The 20,175-nt window shown below is 33.5% G+C and overlaps 2 protein-coding genes across 4 annotated transcripts in view; one reads left to right on the forward strand and one right to left on the reverse strand.

Moving 5' to 3' along the window:
- Positions 1 to 20,175, reverse strand: part of LOC126773785 (protein kinase C, brain isozyme) — a 519,888-nt gene that overhangs the window by 84,582 nt on the left and 415,131 nt on the right. The gene's annotated exons all lie outside the window — the stretch shown is intronic.
- The window catches only part of LOC126773868 (protein yippee-like), a 56,974-nt gene that overhangs the window by 32,600 nt on the left and 4,199 nt on the right, over positions 1 to 20,175 (forward strand). For 2 of the 3 annotated variants that reach the window (XM_050495090.1, XM_050495089.1), the window contains exons 3-6: positions 11,184 to 11,302; positions 14,054 to 14,178; positions 17,610 to 17,653; positions 19,790 to 19,898. In XM_050495090.1, coding sequence (XP_050351047.1) covers positions 11,184 to 11,302; positions 14,054 to 14,178; positions 17,610 to 17,653; positions 19,790 to 19,898 — 397 coding nt within the window. Of the gene's footprint in view, positions 1 to 11,183; positions 11,303 to 14,003; positions 14,179 to 17,609; positions 17,654 to 19,789; positions 19,899 to 20,175 lie in introns of all 3 variants that reach the window. The other variant, XM_050495091.1, reaches the window with a different exon arrangement.

A 20,175-nucleotide genomic window follows, 5' to 3' on the forward strand; every position in this document is an offset into this window, starting at 1 on the left:
TCATGAACGTGAATAATGCGATGTTGTTGCAGATGATCTCGCGTCTAATTATAGATCGACTGAAATATGTTAGATATTGGCGAGACTTCTCACGATATAAGAGGATCTCATTTTAGCTTATTACCTGGTATCGTTATCATTAGTGTACCAGATTTTTTTTAAATATGTAAGCTAGCACTTGACTTTTATCACACCTGATGGAAAGTGATGATACAGTCTAAGATGGAGCGCGCTTGCCTAGAAGATGCCTATTCACTCTAGACTTGAAGGTTATTGTAGGTGGTGGGAAAAACGGATGTCGGGAGGGTTTTCTAGATCTTAGCGGTGCGTATCAGAAACGAGGAAGCAAATCGTTTCGTTCGTGTCTTAGATACATCAACTACGTACGGGTGCTGATCTTAACGATGCCTCGCAGTTCTATGGTAAAAAGGTGACGGAGGAAACAAATTAAATAGTTCCTGGGCACACTCTCCGAAATATATTCTGTAGAAAACCGACGGACAGGCAACCTTACGACTGTGTTCCATGGTCTGGAGTTTTGCGACCAGTGTCACCTTAGGGACACCTTTTTTATCGCGGCTCTACCAACGTCCGATTTTCTTTTTTCCGTAAAATCCTTATTGTCCTTATTCACATCAAATTTCATTACGACCGGTTTAGTAAGTCGTGATGGTTGCAAACACACAAACAGTTACACGCATTAATATAACAAGTATGATTACTGAAAACGATGAAAAAACTAATAGCATCAAATCAATCAATTAATTTGTGCAACCACTTGAAACATTAAACGGCCTAGTTATTATACCAGACAAATGTCCAGCTGGGAATTTAGATCATTGCAATAAAGAAACAGCTGGTAATACTTGAATACAGTGCGATCGCACTCATTATAGATTAGATTAACATAACGAAAATAAAAGCTAAAAGTATTTTTATAAAAACCCCTTTTTAGGAAACATAACATTGCGATTGTTTTGATATTCGAAATAATGCTTTGTCTTATTCTTTCGAATTTCAAATGACTGATGACAGATACAGATAAATCAGGAGTATCGGGCAGGAAATTGCTGTAAATTTATAAGCCATATTTGCAACGTTTCACTTAAATTAGTATTAAACTATTTATGGCATATGCAATTTATGGTATATGCCATAAATTGTTTTAGGAAATAATTCTTAAATTTAAATAAAACTTTAAACAATGTCATACTTTCTCTCGACAAAGTCTCCTTGTCACGACTTCTTGTTTTGCTATGTATTTCATGATTTATTTCCTCAAACAATAATATTATCTATTGATAAAAAAGGATATAAGGATTTAAACGATACAAAGGCGTAAATTGTGTTCGTTTTCTATATTTCGGTTTTTAAAGACTTGGAAGAATGGACTTTTATAAAAAGTTTTTTTTATAGGACACTTTAGAGGATGACACTTGACACTAAAAAATGACAGTGTTCCAACAATAAGGTTTGTCATCCATAAGAGAAGTGAGGATTTAATTCTTCCTACACTCATCAGTATTTAATTCAATGTTGTTTATTAAATATCTCAAACTATTTATGTATTAGTAATTTATTATTAAGACTGTTTTAGTAGGGTTAAAATAACCCCATGCTTAGATAAGGGTTAAAACAAATTCTCTATTCAGAGATTATGTTTCATTCGATGTCCCAATTTTCAGAAATGGTGGCAATTGCACAAAACCTATGTATATCTCAAGTGTTTGCCATAGTTAAACAAGAACTAGCCCACGTGTTCCTCGTGTTACAACACTCCGCTATGCAGTGTACTGCAACTCAAATGGATATAATGATTAACCGCATTTGTTTGTTGACTTGTAACAATATAGCTATAGTTTTACATACGAAGAATCATGAGGGTTAAGACCTTCGAGTAATTTCGTATACTTGATTTGCTTAAACCTCATCTGCTGTCTCACTGTTTCCGTTGAATTAAATATAATTTTATCTCAGTTTCTTTAATATTATCTGGATCATTAAATAACTAGTCAAGTTTATATTTTAGTCATGGAAAGTATTTCAAGTTAAATCAAAACATTAAGCAATATCATATATACGAACAATCCAAATTAGTCTTAATTGAAATACACGATAAAATCCAAATACGCAAATTAAAATATTATCAAACATACACTTGGGAATAATTCTAATAAAGATTAACGACACCGCTTCATTGTTGCCGCTTTAATTAAAACGATTTTGCAACAAAGATTAGAATATGTGTCATCGAGGTGAACGAACCGGGAAATGTGAAAATAAATAAAACAGATAGCGAATCTAAAGTAAAATATTTGTTCAATCTAAGTCCGATTTTCGAGATAATAATAATAATATCTTTATTTTACAGGCATCAAGGTCCATAGTTTTGGTACATGATTACACATTCAATACTTTCAAATCACACTTTAATAATTAGAATAAGAATCACAATCACAAAAATAATAATTAAAATATATAAGAATTAATAATTAACTAATTAATGACATAAAAAGCAAAATAAATATGATATTTGTTTCAATATTTTTTGCTCATTTACGGAAAGGGTAACATTGTAATAATGTAAATCTATTTTAGGGATATCGTATAAAATGTTGTATGAAATTACAAGGAAACCGGTGATTGTTTTATAAAAATGTTTTAAATTAAAATATAGTTAATCCCAATCGATAGTACCCTAAATATAAATTGTCTTAAATACAACTAAATTAGAATATCATTAATTTTCTAAGCACATCTTTGGATTAACTCTTTTAGTCGCTCTTTAAATACTATTTTCGAAGCTATGCTTAATGATAAAATACCATTGAGTCGTTCTGCAGTTTATTTTTTGAATGCTTTGTACTTTGTCTTTGTTATTCTGAGGATAGAAGCACCTACAACTTTAATGGTTTCCTTAGTTAGTATCGTTACGTTAAATGGCCACCCGTTAGTTCGATCGTCGTCTATTTCTTATGTTTACAATAATTTCTATTCAGTTTATTTGTAGTGATCTTATAAATTGTCAGTACCTTTATTATATATTATCATGTTGTGAGATTCAATTGGTCATATGGTAAAATGGTCAGACAATGGAAGAAGTTTATACCGTCCCATGTAAAATCAATGCACTGCAAACCAGGGTATCTAAGATGTTATGTCCTTGTGGATGCGCTGGGTCTCTAACCCTTCTGACTGCATATTAGATATAATACGTGGAACTCAATAAAATTATACCGTGTTCGACGATGAACAAAAACATCGTGAGGAAAGCATATGTGGGATCAAAATCTGCCACCTGTGAGTATATCCAATAATCTGCAGTGGAATGGAGTCCAACTCTTCTCTTCTTTTGGATTTCTTAATGGGAAAGGAGGACATTTGAGTACTTTTGTAAAATATATTTTCACTTGCCGTTCAAATTCATAGGCAGGTATTTACCCGAACGGACTTAAACTAAGGCTTACCGCAAATAATTACTCGATTAGACTAATTTACAAATAACACATTACAAAATTACCTTTCAAAGACAATCTGGTTTGACCAACACTTACGTAATTAAATAAATATTTGAATATTTATTCTTTCCATCGTTATATTAATGATAATGTTCTTAAAAACTGTACGAAAACTCATTTTTATCGGTGTTCAATAAATTGTTAGATCGTGACTGACTGTCCGTAAACTGTGTTATGGAAATGAGTAATCCAATATAATAGCCTGCCATTTACATCTGTCTCCAAATACCTTTTAACATTCTGTGCCACTAAAATTGACTTCGCATTCCACGTTAAGATCGTGGACGTCATAATACAAAGTGTGCAATTCCTTTAGTAGTTTATAACTTTTTTTTTAAATATATTAATGTGACATCTCGTCTTACGATCATGAATAATTGTAGCTCTTATCGTTTGAATTATCAAATTAGGACTTATAATGTATTGCAAATTACATTAATTACTACATTGTTCATTGATTATGAGCTCTTATGAATAATAATGTCCTCCAGATCGATTTCGGCCACGGCGGCCAATCTCAGGAGAGATTTGCCAACTACGCAAAGATATTATGGTGCACAAGTGTGTGCGCAAACACAGGTGCACTCTCTATTTCCTAACTCTCATAATCCGATGGTACGGCAATCCGACACGACCGGAAAGAGTACAGGCGCAGGACCAACGGCTTGTGTACACACTTCTAGCTTCCAGACTCCGGGCTGCTACTGAGAATTTTCTGACAGAAAAACCCAATAACTTTTTAGGGGCCCGATTTGGGAATTGAACCCAGGATCTCCGGGTCTGCGGCCTTATATCAAGCCACTAGACCAACGAGGCAGTGGGTATAATATCGTATATGGGTACATACACGATATTATCTACTGTATTTTTTTTCAATACTTTGAGTGAAATCTATCAGTAGTTATAACATGCAGTCCCACTATTGGGCAAATGTCTTCTATTTTAGAAATAACATTTAATTATTTATTCATTTACTGTATCTTAATAGTTTGTTCTTGTAAATGTTTTAGAATATCCCATAAAGTAGAAATGGGTTCAGTTGTGCTTGTGCTGATTTGAACTTTGCTATCATCGGTTAAGATCAACGGGTTCTATCCACAAGGCCATCGGAACAAAGTACATGACGTATACAACAAGATGATGCCTTTATATTTTATATTTCGAAGTCATAAGCATGTATGCTTAGATCTACAACGAATCCATCCATTATGTGACTAAACTTAAAACATACCGACTTGTTTATATTCTCGACACAGTATCGATAACATCAGACAGTTGTGACTCATATTACGTGCCTAGTCCCCCAAAAATAAAACACCATAATAATTTGCATTTGTAAAGAACTCAGCTTCAGCGTGTCGTGTTTTAATATTGTTACGTTAATAATACGACTTCTGTAATTTACACTATTTCAAGGAATGGAATTTTGTATTGAATTTAATCTAAATTAATTCTACTTCGAAAATGTTGATTGATTTAATCACTTTCTTGAAACAGTCGTATCGTATCAGATTAATGGGATAAGTAAAAAAATAAGTGCCTTTGATATATTTTGTATTCAACTCGTCACACTAAGACCACCCGCTAAGTAATCTAAATCAAGTACACGTACAAAATATATCTTTCAATCTAACAAATGTATCCTGCAGACATTATCTGAAATACCATCAGCCGAATGAGAAATCTTTGAATATCCAACAGTGCAACAATTCACCCGTGAGATATGCTTGGTAAACATATTCAAATTTAACAACATATTTGAAATTTAGATTTTTATTTACTCTCCTTAGAGTACTGATCTTATCTCAGCCTCGTGAACTGTCATTACTACATGGGATATTATAGTGCACAGCTGTGTGTGCTATTACAGTAGATACACATTATATTTCGTTTACGGATAATGAAATTCGATGAAAAAGAAACCAAGAAATCAGTCGCAGGACCAACGGCTGTAGTGTATCTTAGGCAATGGAATAATTTAATTCCTTCTTAACTCTGGACTGAACTCAATACTGGATTACCTAGATCAGTGTGTCAATGTTTCTATGATAAAGTAAGTAAGTAAAGTAAAAGTAAGATCTAAGTACAGTAAACATTTCAAAAAAGATTATTTATGTAAATTGATCTATAATCACAGTAAAGAAATTAGTATCATCATATAATACAATTCTTAAGTTGCCTAAACAATGCCTTTACAAGAGTTACTTCGATGCTAACCTTGTGCTAGATTTAACTTAACTGGATTTATTCCAGATCTAGGCTAGGTTCAAAGGTCGAATGAAACTCAGGCCATTAGGTAAATGAGTTCGGGCTAATGTCGCATCGCATGCTTTAAAATTTTTAAAAGACTGAATGTATCTTTTAGTAATTTGTTAGTTAGGAACTGCAATGTTGATCTCATTTACTTTGCTATTTATATCACATATTCTACTACTAAATACTTATAATTATATTGTTGTATACCGCTTAAAGGGTGAGTGAGAAGGAATATATCTGATAGAACCAAAATAATGTACACGTGATTGAATTGTAATAAATCGGGAACTTTTCACTCAAACGTAACTACATAAAATAACGTTGCTTTAAATTCGTCCTTGAATAACTAATATAACGTCCAAGTATGGCTTGCTTAAAAAAAATAGAAGCCTAATTTAAATAATTAATAAAAAAAATCGAAACGTAATTTTTCCTCAAATTTTCAATAATGATTTTAGTCGAATCGTCTCTTGGGCGAACACGAGTAGATTGAAAACTGCATCACACACGCCGTCTACGTGCGGCTTTGTATTTATGGAAAAGGATGACATCTATGTCATTCTTGTTTGTTGACTTGTGCGTATATATACATGTTCCTGCCACATCATATATGTATCGTAACAGCCTGTGAATGTCCCACTGCTGGGCTAGAGGCCTCCTCTCCCTTTTTGAGGAGAAGGTTTGGATTTTATTCCACCACGCTGCTCCAATGCGGGTTAGTGGAATACACGTGTGGCAGGGTGAAATTAAACATATGCAGGTTTCCTCACGATGTTTTCCTTCACTGTAAAGCACGAGATGAATTATAATCACAAATTAAGCACATGAAAATTCAAAGGTGCTTGCCCGGGCTTGAACCCACGACCATCGGTTAAGATTCACGCGTTCTTACCACTGGGCCATCTCGGCTGTTTCATTTATGTATACTAGTAGTATATTGTGACACGAGTCACAATACCATACTATTACTGGCTAGGTTAGGAGGGTTTTTCTGTCGAGAGTTTCTCAGTAGCAAACTTAGACAGAAGTGGAAGTTGGCAGTAAGACAGTGTTTAAACTCTCGTGCTTCGAAAACCACAGATAGTACGGCTGAACTCATTCCAGTCGTATCGGATGTGCCGTCCAAGCGGATTACGGGAATGAGAGAATAGGGAGTAAACGTGTATTTAACTACACACTTGTACACTTTACATATATCCGGCGCAGTTGTTTAGTTTCTCTTAAGAATGACTGCTGTGGCTGAAATCACTCTGGAGGATATCATCAGTTAATATAGTCATTAGCAGTTAAAATATTATTTGTTTAAGTATCAGGCTTTGTTAGAAAAAAAATATAGCGTTACCATTTTATAAATCGCTTGCTTGCATCAATGTTCTTAGAATTTGCATCTATGATTATCCAATTTTGTATTAATTAATAAATTATGAATTATTTTAATTGTAACGCAAATACGTTCAATGTAAATCAATAGCTTATAATATTATTGTTATGATGTCTACTTCGCTGTCGTCTGATACTTTGTCGCCTGCTATTGATTGATATTCAAACATCATAGCATGTCAATCATCGTAGTAATCACATCGCTTTATATCAACATGACTCAATGGATAGAATACGAATTGTGCGGGTTCAAATCCGGCAGCAAGTTTTTACGTATTTAATTTATGTATTTAAAAAATTAATCCCGTGCTCAGCGGTGTAAAAAAACATCGTGAGGACAACTGCATGTGTCTACTAACTACTAACAAACTAATACACATTTTGACACATAATGTGACACTGTACTTGTGAGACATTAATATTTTCATATGCAATATAAATTTTAAAGTAATAATAACATTTTCATGTTGTATTTATTAAGCATTTTAATAAGGTCAGAGGCTTCGAACGAGATTAATTAGCTTTTAAAACTTTTCTAATTAAATGGATTATCCATCGTGTTGCGTTTACTAGTGACGTCGAGTTAAAACATTGTCATCTAAAGAATCTGAAATACGTAACAAAATGTATTAACATTCATTACTAAATAAATTATAAAACATTCTCAATCTTGTAAAATTTACAGTCCTAACCTAACCTAACCTTAACTTTTATATTACATATTTTAAAATTCGTTCGTAATTTATCCGTATCAATAAATACATTATTTTTAGTAGGAATAATAATAATAATACGGTAATGATGATCGAACAAAAGTTCCACTTGGCAACTGTCGAGTACGGAGTTGCACTTGTTCATAACAATGGGTCCGCAATCTTTATTTAAATGCTATTTCCTGTTGACTCGCATTCACCGATTATACCTATTTATTGGTTTGCTTATCATGTATTTACACATAATTATAGTAAACAGCAACGTAACTCCTACTGTATATAATAGTACATTATAAACAAGTACATACAACTTTTAGTTGATTGATATTATGTAATTTCTTTGTTCCCGAAAGTAGTTTTGGCAGATGTTGCTTTTGTTTTTTTCATTTTCTATATTGGATGTTCTTTTTGCTCGTACTATTGATATACAATGATATATATTTATTTATTATTAAGTATCGTATCGATAGTAACATAGTGATTATTATCATCGATTATATATTAATGCACTTAAAAATAAATCCTTAGTCGACCCATTCTCAAGGCCTGGTGAGACACCAATAAAAGGAATTCTACTCTACTAGAACCATTACTATTGCTACAGACGATAAAAAGATAAAAATACATCACTAACAAATAATTGTCTATGCACAGCACGCATTCTGATACCAGCGAATTTAGATACAATTTGGAATGACGGTAGCTTTTTTTTTTAAACGAACATATTTGGAAGGTTGTTGTTTTAGCTTAAGACCACATTTTGTAAATATATATTTTTATAATTTTTTTTATTGCTTCATACTGGGTCAACAGTGAACCTGACGATCATTATTTATTTTTATTGAAATACGATGAATACGGGTACTAATATTAGAATAATTCGATTGTTCAATCTATTCGAATAATTATCGAATAAGTGAACGACCACTCGGTCGAATACCGAGACACAATGCGATGCAACGTTTATTTACTATATAATATGATTATTACATGTATATGATCGATGAAAAAGAGCAATTAATGATTTTTTGACCGATCTATCCTCTATCGCTAGAATCTATATTTCGTATCGGTGGTAACATTACATTATATATATTTTTTTAAAATGACTAAAGTGATTATATGTCCGCTTGGATTAAGTTTATTGTTTTTCTTTTATATATATATAATAATTATATATAAATAGCGCGTAAATTATTCGAATATGAAATTATTCAAAATTTCTTTTATATTATTTTACATTCTCCATTATACACATAAAAAGCCGAGATGGCCTAGTGATTAGAACGCGAGAATCTTAACCGATGCTCGTGGCTTCAAACCCGGACAAGCACCACTGAATTTACATGTGCTTAATTTGTGTTTATAATTCATCTCGTGCTTGACGGTGACGGAAAACATCGTGAGGAAACCTCCATGTGTCTAATTTCATTGAAATTCTGCCATATGTGTATTGTACCAACCCGCATTCCAGCAACGTGGTGAAATAAGCTCCAAAACCTCCAACCAAAAAAAAGGAAAAGAGGCCTTAGCCCAGCAGTGGGACATTAACAGGCTGTTACTGTACCATTATACACATTTGTAAAATTCAATAATACGGTGACATTCTCAAGAAGATTTTTACTTAAGATTAGATTGATCGAAAACACTCTGACGAATAAATAAAACATGGCGGATAGATCTTTCAAATAGAATTATATTTGCCGAATCGAGAACGAAATCATATTTTTCTCATTACCAGTTTGAATGAATCGCGCTAGAAAAAATAATACAAAACGCCATATAATATAGACGGACTAAAATAAATAGCAGGAAACGTGACCGGCTCACCGAGTATCGGTGTTTGAGTCGGTATCCTTGACGGGTGACATTAAACCTTCAGCCGTCGCAATTTTAACGAATTCATTCACCGGCCTTTTTTCAGATGACTTAATATTCCTCGCTTCTATTTTATGAGATTTATCGAATTCTGTTATTATTATATTACATTTATTTAGAGAACATAAAAACGTGTATTTGTTGTTTTTTTCATTTTATCGTTACTTACAATAAAATAATAACAGGGTAGCGTGGATATCTTATCGATACAAATTACAAGTACCTGATATATTTTTTATTAATATTTCATAAATCAACTCAAACCTATGACGAAATATATGTATATCATACTCGAGCCCTATTATGTGGAAATGCATTTAATTTATCATTCTACGAATACCCTGTGCTGTGTAATTTGTTGAAACTCGACATAGTTATTGTTTATAGTTTAGTACTAGTTATTTTTATTATTTAAGTTCTTTTATAACCATGACAACGTGTATGCGCAACTCATGATGCCCAAAGGCCAATTTGACTAAAGTGCATTTTGAATTTAAATTTTATCAGCTATTATTATGTAATGTACACACTAAAAGGTCTGTATAGTTTGGCGTTTTTTCATTGGCTATCAGCTAACTAGGTCCATATACACCAGCAATTACCCTGATGTCGTTTGCCATGAGTAATAATCTAATATCCGCTCCAATTCACTCGTTTTACATTTTAAGTAATTAATGTCCACCTCAATTTAGATCTAGCCATTGTTCGCACCCTACACCATGACGTTATGACAAATATGAACTTTGATAGTTGTTTTCTAATGGAATTCAAATCTCTTTTGGTGGAATATATGCATGAAACCTCTGATTGCCGTCTGTAAATACAGAGCACGTGACGGAGATTCGCGTCTGCCGCATCACTGATTTGTTTGTAGACATTCGAGTTCATGTAAATTCATCTAGCGAACCTTTAACATTGTTCGTTTGTTTTAATATTAATACAGTCGACTGTTCATGCTGAATTATAAGCACCTTTGAATTTTCAAAGGCTAACACAATATTGAATATTAATATCACAACAAAATTTTAATTATCACAATAAACTTTACGTGATAACTAATTGATAATACTTGATAGTAGGGCTTTGAGCAAACCTATCTCGCTAGGTACCACCTACTCATCACATTTATAGTCCCCAAAATGCCATACATAGTTTTGTCGTATGAGTGTACGTGAGCCAATGTAACTATAGGCACAAGAGACATAACAACTTAGTTCCCAATATTGGTATCGGCTATATAAGGAATTGTTAAAAGCTTCAAGATCGAAGCAACTGAAAATGCACCTGTTTATGATTCCACAATTGTCCAGTGTTACTCCTGAACAGTTCGCTAGTCTTCGATTTTGGACGTACTTGAAATTATAAAGGGATAACTGTTATTATTTCATTTATCCTTTTCTTCGAACATGTTTGTGATGCTAGCCTTTATATTTGTCAGCAGAGGGTGGCGGGTGGTAGGAAGGAGCGCGCGGCGCGGTGCGAGAGCGCGCGCGGCAGGTGACCGACGGTCAGCGCGGCTCATGTGGGCGGCGGGTGCGTGCTGCTCGCGCCAGGCAGGTCTGTAGCAATTATTTTATCACATTATTAACAAGTTCGTAGCAATTATATTTTCCCGGTGGAAGGTAGATTTTAAACCACTACTGCGAATTTTCCACTTTATAGATAATCTCAATAGCTTCAGTAATTCAAATGCTATAAATTAGTATTACATCAATACATACAATACCACTATTTAAATAGAAACTTACATTCTTAACATTATCAATATACATACATACATTAATGTAATTGGAAATAAGCAATAAAAGTTTTTGAAAAACTTAAAATTTTGGAAATTAACGAAATATACTTTGTTAATTCGTTAATAATTCAATATAATATATATCTGTCCAAAAATCTCTTGTACGTTCAGTTCAGGACGGTTACATGAAGCGGAAACGTGGATTAGTTCAACATTCAGCCACGTGAAATACTAGACTAGATGCATTTAATATTCATTGAGTTTTAGACCCAACTCCTACGTATCCAACAGTTAAGCCACGAATTTTGCCAATCATTGTGATTCCTTCAAATGAATACTGTATAATACAAACAATTATAAATGTATAATTTAATATAGTAGATTGTATTTTGTACCAATCAGTGTAGTGCACATTTTAACATCAATCGGGTGGGTGGAACTGCTTGATAATTCAATTGCAACCTTTGATCCAAAAATGTATATTATATACGTGAATATAGTAAATAGTATTTATTACAAAAAAGTGGGCTCTGAAACTTATATCATGTGTCCAAAAAAGTGTGGAACTTCGTCTGAAAAAAAAAACAGTTTGAAATTGGGCCACACGCGATTTCAACTGGTTATCCTAGAAATCATTAACATTAAATAACAGCTTGTAATTACATTCAATTCTTAAATTTTCACTTTTTCAATGAGGTAATAACGATACAATTATGCTTATTTAATGCATTTTATTTATTATGAATTTCCGTCCGGACAGACATATTATGAGTATGTCCGTTCTTGGTGTTCAAGCTTGCTGTGCACTACACCAAATTTCATCAAAATCGGTTGATTGATTTAACCGTGAAAGAGTAACAAACAGTCAGAGTTATTTTCGCATTTATAATATTATATATAAATAGGTAAAGATGAAACATTTCATTATTTTTTTCGTCTCTGTTTGTAAACCGTTTGTTTGGTAGCTATTTACGAGCTCACCATATGTTACCCATAAAAAATGGATAAAAATCTTCGAAAAATGCCTATTCATATATTGTTTTTCTCAATTTTTCAATAATGGTCTAATTTCGCACTAGAAAATAAAATTGAACGTTCCTTTCTGTACCGTTTGCGTTCTTGTACTTTCATCCGATTGAGTTACAACTTCGTACAGTAGTTGTTGACAGTTGGTGAAGATTTATGATATAGTACCATCCACGGAATGTAGGTGACACACTCGTATCGGATAATCATTTACAAAAAAAAAACTTAAATATATTAAGTTAGTTTAGGATCAACTTAAAGTTTCCATTATAGTTCAAGTGCAATTTCCGTTCCGTTATTGTTATCAAACTTCGGTTTCCATGCAAACTAACTAGCAGATATACCCAGGACCTGTTACAGTGATTCTAATTGTAGCAATTGATGGCAATTTGATGATATTAAATGAACTTATTTATACATCATTGCTATTCTGGATGCATTTTAATTGAACGTCCAGACAATATAATACGTTCGAGTTAAAGCAAATACTTTCTTTATTATTTGTGAAAATATTTTTATAGATGGTAACATCGGATACTAAATTTTTTTTTTTTTGTAACTGCTTTAATTGATCGTCATTTAATGTAGAATCAATTGGTAGATTTTATATGTTCTCAACACAAGATTATACATGTAAATGTGATTTATATAAAGGATATAAATATAAATGTTATTGTATGTATTTGATAACGTTAGTTATGTTTCGGTTCCGTAGAATCTACATTCCGAGCCGGTCGTGTTGGTATTTTTAAATTTAATTTAATAAGGATTTTAACTTGCTTGTAAAAGCCTACTTGAATAAAGTATATTTTGATTTTATTTTTATTAATATTGTTATTATATATTGTTTTAAAAAGCGGAATAAAAAAATTGTGTTGAAGTATTGAAAGAATTTTGTATTTTTTTACTAATTATTTATATTTAACTTTGGGCTTAAATAATTAGGCTTTAAGTTTTTTTTTAATTGTTTTCTCTTGTTGTGTTATCGCATGAGTGCTGTCACTGAATGCCCCACGTGCACTATGGAAAGGAAAAACCGCGATCGGGATTACGACGAAAACATAAGCCTCGCTTAATTACGAGTCCAGCTTGTCGCAAAATATTTTCCACGAGCGGCGCGCGCTGCGTTGAGACGATTATCCAAAAAACATTACTTCTCCTCCTTTTTATTTTAAAATTAAATCTCTTAATTCTCGTTCAGGTGTTTTTGTAAATGTAACAATATCCTCCTAAATTAATATTAATTCAGTTATTAAAGTAAAAGTTATAAAAGAGGCGTAAAAGTTGGCGGTGTAACGCTAGACGCGCATCATACCACTATGATTGTTTTTTTTATAAAGGTTGAAAAACATCGCCATATTGATTTAAGAATTTTTAAAACGTTTACCAATCTCAATGGCGGTCATCAGATAGTGCACTTAGGGCTGGTAGACATGAGCTGGAGTGTGGAGGGGGGTCATGACGTGTTGCTGACGGGGTGTGTGTTGGTAGCTAGCAGGCACTCATGCGTGAGGGGGTGACTAACCGTGGCGGGGTGGCAGGCGAGGGCAGCGCGACGCGCACCCCCGTCAAGACGTTCCAGGCGTACCTGCCGCCGGCGCACCGCACCTACAGCTGCATACACTGTCGCGCGCACCTTGCGAGCCATGACGAACTTATATCCAAGGTGAGGATGAAAGCCAAACGAAGATCTCGCCCATCAGTTAACATTCCTGACAAAATGGTACCAGTCTAAAACTTACAAACAGCAATTGTTTTCTAAATTTCGCAATATCACCACTAACTAACACTATTTTAATACGGGGTATTTAAGTGAAGCTTCGATCTACCACGCTGTTCCATTTTGTAATTGAAATTATATAAATCACTGATTTTCTTCCGACACAGAAAGTTATCCTCAACATATTTTACATCACAAGATACTCATTTTAAAAGAATACTTATTATTTAATAATATTGGTGGTAGAGCTTTGTGCAAGCTCGTCTGGGTAGGTATCACCCACTCATCAGATATTCTACCGCAAAACAGCAGTACTTGGTATTGTTGTGTTCTGGTTTGAAGGGTGAGTAAGCCAGTGTAATTATAGGCACAAAGGACATAACATCTTAGTTCCCAAGGTTGGTTGCGCATCGTTGATGTAAGCGATGGTTAACATTTCCTACAATGCCAATGTCTATGGGCGTTGGTGACCACTTACCATCAGGTGGCCCATAGGCTCGTCCGCCTTCCTATTCTATAAAAAAAATCCTAATTTTCCCACCAGCTCAGTTGAAAATGACAATAGCAAATAGATTCATATTCAAACTAGTGACTTTCATGTACTCAAGTGTATTCTGTACCGGTTCTGTCTCATCGGCTGTATAGGATCACCCTCTGATAGTGAGAAAATGGATACTCACCCTTTGTGCACACACTTGTGCACTGTAATATCACCTGATTATTTCGACTTTAAATCAAACCGCAATGGAAAATTTTACATTTATGCATAATTGTGAACGCAAATTTACCATTGGCAAAACCCAGTGGTGCACGTTTGGTTTTGGAGCTTTAGTTATGGTCCACGTATTCTGTCCATTTTCAAATAACATGTTTACCGACTTGTATACGCTACAAATGTTATATATTTAACGACCTATCATTAATGTACATATTTTAATATATCTAATGAGAGTGGCACAAAGTTCAATTACAAAGCGATATGAAGTATCTGGTTCTCATTGGGTCGGATCTATACAATTATCGTCAAGACAAATTTGTCGGATGTTTATTTACGTATATACTTTGATAGAACTTATTTACATTGATGGGATCTACTAAAATCAATCTTCAGATATTCTTTGGACGTTCATTCGATCTTGATCACAATAAAAGTCTGAGAACAACGTTTGTTTGTCGGCATGACCCGACTGTCGACCCAGCCTAGTGTAAACCAGCTATCAGTCTTTTTTTTTTTTTTATATAGAATAGGAAGGGAAGGACGAGCATTTGGGCCACCTGATGGTAAGTGGTCACCAACGCCCATAGACATTGGCATTGTAAGAAATGTCAACCATCGCTTATAGCCAATGCGCCACCAACCTTGGGAACTAAGATTTTATGTCCCTTGTGCCTGTAATTACACTGGCTCACTCACCCTTCAAACCGGAACACAACAATATCAAGTATTGCTGTTTTGCGGTAGAATATCTGATGAGTGGGTGGTACCTACCCAGACGGGCTTGCACAAAGCCCTACCACCAGTAGTCGAGGGCATTAACTAATATGTAAATACTTTATAAGGGATAGAACTTTACCTCTTTAATTAATTTTACTTCGGTTCAGTCTTACATCGGTTTAAAGCATTAATATTATATAAAACAGTTTAATCACAGAGATATAACTGATGTAATTACCAATACACAATACTGATAAGTAACTGCACCAAGATCAAATCGCTTAATAGGCTATTCGAAAAAGACAAGAAAAATGTTTACTTTCAACTTAATCATTGCTAAACACCAATGATAATTATATACTGTTATGTTCTGTTTTTAAAATCAGAATGGTTTATGTACTTAATATTTTATTTCTTTATTACCGATGATTATATAAACTTTTGAAATTCAATACTAGAAACTTCAATTTGAATCCAGGAATGTTATTAACATGTCGCGGATCCGAATCCGGACCCCGAAAAAACCACATTTGATTTATACAAATATTTTTCCTAAGCAATTGTCCTTGATTTGTTCATAGTGAACTTAATACATATTTGTTAATATAGTTCTTCTCACCGAATATCGGCCACAGCGGTAGATCTCAGAATAATTAACCGCGAAGGAGATATGATAGTACTCTCTATTAAAGAGGAGGGTCTCCTCCTCGGAGACCTCCGGTCAATACGACTGTAGATATATCAGCGTATTTAAAAATAATAATAATTTTTTTTATTCCCCGCCGGATATTATACATGACCTTGGATTTTACAGCCGTATAGGCTTAATTAAACCTACATATGCCGATAGAGCTAGTTTAATATAAAGCTAAACGTATGTAAATTCAGATAACATTTTTAACGTCATTATTTCTGTTATGAATTAAAATTTATTATATTTTTTAATTTAACGCTAAATTTATATTCTAGTCAAATTTTAATAATAACTTACTTTTCGTAATACTTCCTCAATATATAATATATTAACACGCATGCTTCGGTAACCTTATTTCCTAAACATCGATATTTAGGTAATAAAAATGGATATTATTTTTCCTAATAATATAAACTTTTGTATTTCAAAATTAACGGTTTTTATCACTATTTTTTTTTCTTATATAAAAGTTTCAAGATAAAATAACGTTAGCACAATAATGGCGTAAAAAGTTTGAATAGCGACAACTAGTGCGAGTGCTCTGAGGAATTATTCTCTCTAATTCCTGCTTCCCCCTTCCTTCTTAAGTCCACGCGAGCTGGTTCTCGATGTCACCGCCTAACTGTGACATCAATTCCATCGCGAACAAAGAAATTTGGCAACTCCTTTCTTTGTCGCACTTCCAAAAAATGGAATTCCTTACCAGCTCACGTGTTCCCCTCCTCTTACAACCCGGGTTCCTTCAAACGAGGCGTGAAGAGGCATCTTACGGGCCGGCAAGGCGAAGGCGGCTAGTGCAGAACGTTTTTCCCGTCTGTACTGGCCGTCGTCGCGTTTGGACTCTACTACCACTTACCATCAGGTGGAGTAGAGTCATTTGCCCTCCCGGCGAATATAAAAAAAAAAAAAAACAAAACACATCAAGTCTCTCATGAACACGTTATGAACATTCTTGAGAACACGTTATGAATATTCTTTTTTTTTTACAACTTTACACTTCTCAAGTATATCCCGGAAATGACAACATTAAATAACAAAAATAAGTTAAAATTTTAACGACAATCGTAAAAATATGACGCAATAAAAAACCGCAATGATTAAGAGAAATCCTTTTGACAGCGAAGTAATACAGATAATAGGTGATTCAAACAACACGCCGCCGTCTGCAGTTCGTGATGTTCTTAAATTACCTCATCAAAACATTTCTCCGCCATAACTGTAATTGTAAATAATTTTCTTATTCCACAGTCGTTCCAAGGCAGCCAGGGGCGCGCGTATCTTTTCAATTCAGTGTAAGTATTTTATTTAATAAATTCGAATTATTGTTAAATTTTAACCATGCAACTAAAATTAACTATAAATTGCACAACAAGGATACAAAATTGCCTTCATATATGAAGTATAATTAGATTTTAAAAATCACTATTTACAACTAAAACCTTATTTTATAATTGTTTAATGCCCGGTTCCTATACTTAACGTTCCGTGTAACCGATCATTTTGAATTACGATGAACCATTTGTTCCTCTACGTCACATACTTTGTGCGACTCGAAAACTTTTTTATAATAATAATAATATCCTGGAACATTATTTAAACATGGCTATCTGATACCAAACTAAGCAGAGCTTGTATTATGGAAACCAGACAACTGATATACTACACATACTACTTTTCTTTTGTAAATACATACTTATATAGATAATTACACCCAGACTCAGGACAAACAGACATGTTTTTACACACAAATGTCTATCCTGGGTGGGAATCGAACCCACAACCTTCGGCGTGAAAGGCAAGTATCTACCAACCACGCCAACCGGCTCCTAAACTTTTAAATAACGCCTCTAATTGTAGTATAAGTTAGTAGACAATTCTACCATCCGTAAACATAACGAATCCTTTCTTGAATACGGTAACCGAACCGGAATTTTGTTACGGGTACTCATTGGCGTAGTCGAGTAAAAAAGTCGAGATGGCCCAGCGGTAAGAACGCGTGAATCTTAACCGATGATCGTGGGTTCAAACCCGGGCAAGCACCACTGAATTTTCATGTGCTTAATTTGTGATTATAATTCATCTCGTGCTTTACGGTGAAGGAAAACATCGTGAGGAAACCTGCATGTGTCTAATTTCACTGAAATTCTGCCACATGTGTATTCCACCAACCCGCATTGGAGCAGCGTGGTGGAATAAGCTCCAAATCTTCTCCTCAAAATGAGGAGAGGAGGCCTTTAGCCCAGCAGTGGGACATTCACAGGCTGTTTCGGTTCGGTTCGGTTCGGATTGGCGTAGACAAATATTTTAAAATCGGTTGATTAATTAGCTAATAATAATTATATCAATATACGCCCAATCCAGGATTTTTTTTAAAACATATACAATTATTATTATGTAATTTCCTTTTGGTCATAACGCAATTTGCAATAAAACAAATAAATAACTAAATATATGTATCAGTAATTGTATGGACTATAAATTCTTATTATACGAGAGAAATACTTTTCTAAAGAAATCGATAGTTGGAATTAAATTTGTTTTTCATCAGGCCAACGTCCTTGCTCGCATCCAGCGTATTTATAATTGAATAATGGAGATTGTCACAATTTTATAAAAGTAATTCTCTGCGTGACCTATTTATTTACGAAATCGTATTATTTGCATGCATTTTACATACATAACATATGTATGTATATAAGAGCTTGAATTATACATGAGCTAAACAATATTTTATTCAAGCGACAACGCCAATTTTAGTTTCTGTATTGAATAAGAACATGCACTCGCGTATGTGGGGCCGTTACTTGAGAAAATATCTTAGTTTTTCATCATGTTTCCAGTGACGTCGAGAACTTTCTGAGTCGCAACGAAAGTGCAGTTAGAATGTGCAGCCACGAATTGTTGTTTTCGTTTATAAAGTTTTCTAATGGCAAAAGCTGAATTAGTAATGCATAACTGGCCTGTATTTTTTTTTTTACTTTTTGTATCGCAAATACGAGTAACTAAAAACTAATAAATTATCTGGAATGCTCGTACATCCATACGCATGCATAGATAGTCATTTTTAATAAAATTTTATTTTCAACTTGCAGGCATTTTTTTAACTTATTAATATAATTTAATTTATCGAACAGAGTTATATCGAAAATTTTATTAGTTTACCATAAAAGTTTAGAGAACATTTAAAGCCATTAAGCCAGCAAGTAGCCATTGGCCATAAAGTCAAAGTCTGTAATCGGTAAAGCGCATTCAATGCATTCGCGGCGGTTGTTTATAAAAATATTCCATATTTTTAAAATAAGAATCTAAATGATACATAGACAAATAATATTATTTGTTTCTCTATATCTTTGTCTCTTTCGAAACACGTTTTTTTTAAGTTATTATAAATAATAATTATATTTTTTATTTGTATTTCTATATTCCAGTGTGAACGTGGGTTGCGGTCCGGCAGAAGAGCGCGTTTTGCTGACCGGATTGCACGCGGTTGCCGACATATACTGCGAATGCTGCAAGACAATGCTGGGTTGGAAATATGTATGTATGCACAACAGACTATACCATATGAATCTTTGCTTACTAATATTATAAATCTGGTTATATAATATGTATATACGATAAAATTAACTTATAATTTAAATAAAGAAAAGGCTTAGTAAAAGTCACGAACACAACTAATAATTAAAATAAAATATTTAATTTGATTTCATTTGAACGAGTCTATTATTTTATTAGAAAAAATATTGAACATTATTTGATATAAATATAGTCTTAATCAAAAGTAAATAGTTTAGAAATAAATAAATAATTATGT

The sequence above is a fragment of the Nymphalis io genome, chromosome 15, assembly GCF_905147045.1.
Source record: "Nymphalis io chromosome 15, ilAglIoxx1.1, whole genome shotgun sequence".
In the NCBI taxonomy this organism is placed as follows: domain Eukaryota; kingdom Metazoa; phylum Arthropoda; class Insecta; order Lepidoptera; family Nymphalidae; genus Nymphalis; species Nymphalis io.